Source organism: Aegilops tauschii, chromosome 6 (assembly GCF_002575655.3).
Source record: "Aegilops tauschii subsp. strangulata cultivar AL8/78 chromosome 6, Aet v6.0, whole genome shotgun sequence".
NCBI classification, from domain to species: domain Eukaryota; kingdom Viridiplantae; phylum Streptophyta; class Magnoliopsida; order Poales; family Poaceae; genus Aegilops; species Aegilops tauschii.
In genome coordinates this window covers 444009293-444013398 of record NC_053040.3, presented here as the reverse complement: position 1 = coordinate 444013398, position 4106 = coordinate 444009293, and the positions used below count along the sequence as shown (strand labels likewise).

General features: G+C 56.0%; 1 protein-coding gene across 1 annotated transcript; it reads left to right on the top strand.

Annotated features, from left to right (window-relative positions):
* The first annotated feature begins 1705 nt into the window (after nucleotides 1-1705).
* LOC109784754 (uncharacterized) lies at nucleotides 1706-3065 on the top strand. Its single transcript, XM_020343352.4, has one exon. It carries the CDS (start codon nucleotides 2064-2066, stop codon nucleotides 2400-2402), a length of 339 nt encoding a protein of 112 aa, XP_020198941.1. The 5' UTR covers nucleotides 1706-2063; the 3' UTR covers nucleotides 2403-3065.
* The last annotated feature ends 1041 nt before the right edge of the window (nucleotides 3066-4106 follow it).

The following is a 4106-nucleotide window of genomic DNA, read 5'->3' as shown; positions in this document are numbered from 1 at the left end:
CCTAGAGGGGATGAAGTCGTCCATGGAGAGGGTGCTTCCCCATCCAACTCTTCTCCACACCTCTCCTTTGCTACTGCTACAAAAAAAGAGACAAGGATTATAAGAGGAAGAGAGAGATAGAGAGGAGTAGGTGCAGCAACTCACCAGTGGCCGCCGAAATTGGAGCCGAAACCCTAGATGACGCCATGGGTTGCGTCCATCAGAGACTTGGCCATCGTCATGGGCGGCGCTCTGCTGGATCTTCCTCTCCTTCCAGCAGCGGAGGAGGAGGAGGAGGAAGGAGGGGCTACGGTGGAAGAGGAGGTCGACGGATTTGAGGGAGACCTCGAGCTGCGAGGCCGGCAGTTGCGGTGGGCGAGGAAGGGCGTCGCAGGTGGGAGGGAGAAGTGAAATCGAGAGAGTGTGGGTGTGGGATTGGGCCTCCGTGCGCTATGTTTATACATGTGTCGGTGGGTTGATAATAGTAGCGCTGGGTTTATACCCACGCTACTACTATGGCATGTCCTGGGGTGCACGGTAGAGACCACTTAGTAGTAGCCTGGGGTTTATAACCCGCGCTACTACCATCAACTTAGTAGTAGCGTGGGTTTATAACCAGCGCTACTACTACGGCTGGTCCCGGAAGGCACGGTGAAAATCACTTAGTAGTAGCGAGGGGTAAAAATCCGCGCTACTACTATCAACTTAGTGGCAGTGAGGGGTCAAAACATGCGCTACTAGTAATTAGCAGTAGCGAGGGGTATAAACCCGCGCTACTAGTAAGCGTCTGCCTATAAGCTTTTCCCTAATAGTGTAACATGCATAATTTAAATATTATGGTCTCCATCTAGCAATAATGTATATTAACAAAAGGAGAGATATCCTTGCATCATTTATTTGTCTTACACCATGTGTATGGGCTTCTGTCGAGTCACCGGTTGGTCCCATGAAACTACTGCATGGTAATGCAGTAGCAATAGGGCGTGCTTGGTTCCTTGCAGCCCCACCCCCACCCCAGGCCTAGCGGATATAAAAAATTGGTTCATCAGACAAGTCGCTGGCCCACAGCCCCACACACGCACGAAACTTAAATCACTGTAGGGATTTCTTCAACCCCCTAGCTCGTCCCATCTCTCTCTCTCTCACGCTCACTCTCTCTGGCACAAGCCCAAGAAGAGAAAAGGAGGAAGAAGAAGCTGGACACGGGCGTTCTGGCGCTCGAACGCCCGCTGCAACGACGGCCTTTTTTCCCCAAGCAACAACTCGAGCCACACAACAGTACACAGGGGTATGGGAGTCTTATACGTGCAAGCGCACACGCGCCACGCCGCGCCCGCAACGCGCCCACTCACCCATGTCCTGCACCCCTGGCTCGCGCACCCGCCACGCTCCGACGCAGACGATGCGGCCACTACCAGTTCTGGTGACGCGCACACCTTCTGGTTCCTCGCCAATAGACTCACGCACGCCTCCTGTGTCTAAGGCAGCGCCTCCTGTGTGTGTGACCACGCCTCCCGTGTCTGCGGCCGCGCCTCCCGTGCGTGTGACCGCGCCTCCCGTGCGTGCGACCGTGCCATGCAGGCGGAGATAGGAGCCGGGTGCGCGGAGACTACAACTTGGCTTTTGGTCGACGGTTGAGACATGCATACGCGCTTCCATCCTGTCCGCGACGTATACCCAACAGTATGTTGCAACTAGGAGTAAACGTTAACGGAATTCATAAGAATGCAGAGGACAAACCATATGCCTTGCTGCGAATACGTCCCGTAGCGTGGAGACGGCAATGGAGCACGTAAATCCACGTGGAGCAGCCAGCAAGCAGCCAGCAAGCAGCCATGGCTTGCAGTACGCACGCACGAAACCGAAACAGAATCGCCGAGCAGAGTATAGGCGACACGCCATCCCTTCCGCGGCTCGGCTACTCTCCAAGCTGCTAGACTAAGCGAGCCCAGCATCCACCACCGGAAAAAGTCCTATAAATCAACCGACGCACCCCGACCACTGGCACCCATCCAAAATCTTTTCTTCCACTCCTACCAGCACCATACGGCAAGAAAGGTTCTTGGATTGGTTCTTCTGTGAAGATGGTGGCGCCCGTGGTGATCGCGGCGGCGGGCCTCGGGATGCTGGCGGGCGTGGCGGGCGTGGCGACGGCGAACCGGACGACGGGTGACGGGCTGCCGGCGGCGTACAGGTGGAACGCACGGCCCCGTTGCTCCACGTGCCGCGGCACCGGCCGGGAGGAGTGCCTCTGCAGCCGTTGGTCCGACGGCGACGTCGGCTGCGGGACGTGCTCCGGCTCCGGCCGCAAGCGGTGCCGCAGCTGCGGAGGCTCTGGCACTGGCCGGCAACTCCCGGCGCGACTCATCGTCCAGCAGCAGAAGCTTCCGAACGCACACGGGCGCCGCGGAGACCACAACTGATGTTCATAGGTCTCCCGGAGGGAATCAGAATTGTTTTTTTTTAAGACCCAGCTTGGATGCTGGTGTTTCATGTTGATCATAGCAGAGAGCATGTGGAAAAACAGAGACATGGGGCTGATCCGCAGATCAGAGAGAAAGATAAAGAAAAAGGAGGAAGGAGGAAAAGATTACAAGCCCACTAGGAGAAGATACAGTGGCAAAACGATTAGCCTATCCCTTCTGGAGGCAGAGTGAACGGGTGCATTAGGCAGGATGCACCAGCTTGGCGCCAGAGGTCAATACCTCTCCTGATCGCCTGCATGACCACCGTCGCGGAGGGCTCCTTTTCTCTAAAAGTGCAACTGTTGCGGTGCAACCAGATCTCCCAGAGCGTCAACATCGCCAGTGATTTGATGCCCTTTCTGAACTCTGGCTTTGTGCTCCCCACAATCCGCGACACCCGATCAGCTGCCGTTGTGTCGTTGCCTTCAGGCTGCGTCCTCAGGGCCTCACAGCCTTGCCATGTCGACAAGCTGTTCCAGAGTGATGCAGTGAACGGGCATGTCCAGAAAACGTGCTCAGCAGTCTCAAGGTTCTGCATACAGAATTGGCAGAAATATGAGTTTGGCCATCCTCGTCGCTGCAGTCGGTCGTTGCACCACAACCTATCCAGCATCAGCAGCCAGCAGAAAACCTTCAGCTTCCCGGGCGCCCATGTTTTCCAAATGAGCTGTGGGAAAACCGAGCCGTGGTTGGTCTGGAATTGTGCTCGATATGCTGACGATGCCGAGTAGCAGCCATTGGCCTCGAGACTCCAACTAATTTCATCTGCGGAGTCCAGGTTGAGGGAGATCGAAGCAGTTCGCAGCAGCCGTGCCAAACACACGCAGTCTTGCACCACCAGGTCTGTCTGTCCATGCGCCAGGTCTCGGATCCAGCGATCCTCATGCAGGGCATTGGCCATACTCCTATTCTTCCACTTCGAGTGCTGATATAGAGCGGGAAACAGCACCCTGAGCGTGCCCGTTGGCAGCCAGGAGCAGGTCCAGAAACGAGCTGTCTGGCCATTTCCAACTGTGACTGACGTAGCCGCGCTGAAGAACGCCTTGTCTGCTTCCGAGCACGGCACTTCCATGCCCGCCCATGGCCTCTCCGGGTGCTTCCATGTGAGCCAGAGCCACCTTTGCCGGAGAGCTCTGCCGAAACGCTCGAGATCGAGGACCCCAAGCCCGCCCTTGTCCAGCGGAGAGCAAACCTTGGACCAGTTCACCTTACATTTGCCACCGGACAGCTCCTCCTCCTGCGCCCAGAGGAAACGCCGCCGCACCTTGTCAATCTCCTTGAGAAATTTTTTCGGCATACGAAGCACGGTGAGAGCAAAGGTAGGAATTGCGCTTAGAACAGCTCGGACTAGCACCCGCCTGCCAGCGATAGACATTAGCTTTCCTTTCCACCCTGCCAACCTTGCCCTAATCTGATCAGGGACGAACTGGAGGTGCATGATCCTGGTTCTGGTGAGGGTGAGCGGCAACCCCAGGTATTTCATCGGGAAATTGGCCACGGTGCCCCCAAAACTTTGCAACACCTGCTGAATGTCAACTGTTTCACAACGGATCGGGTTGCAGTTGATTTCTGACGATTTATCTTCAGGCCCGTGGCTTCTCCAAACATGTGCAGAATAGCGACTAAAGCATCCATCTCGGCCTTGTCCGGATTCATGAAAAT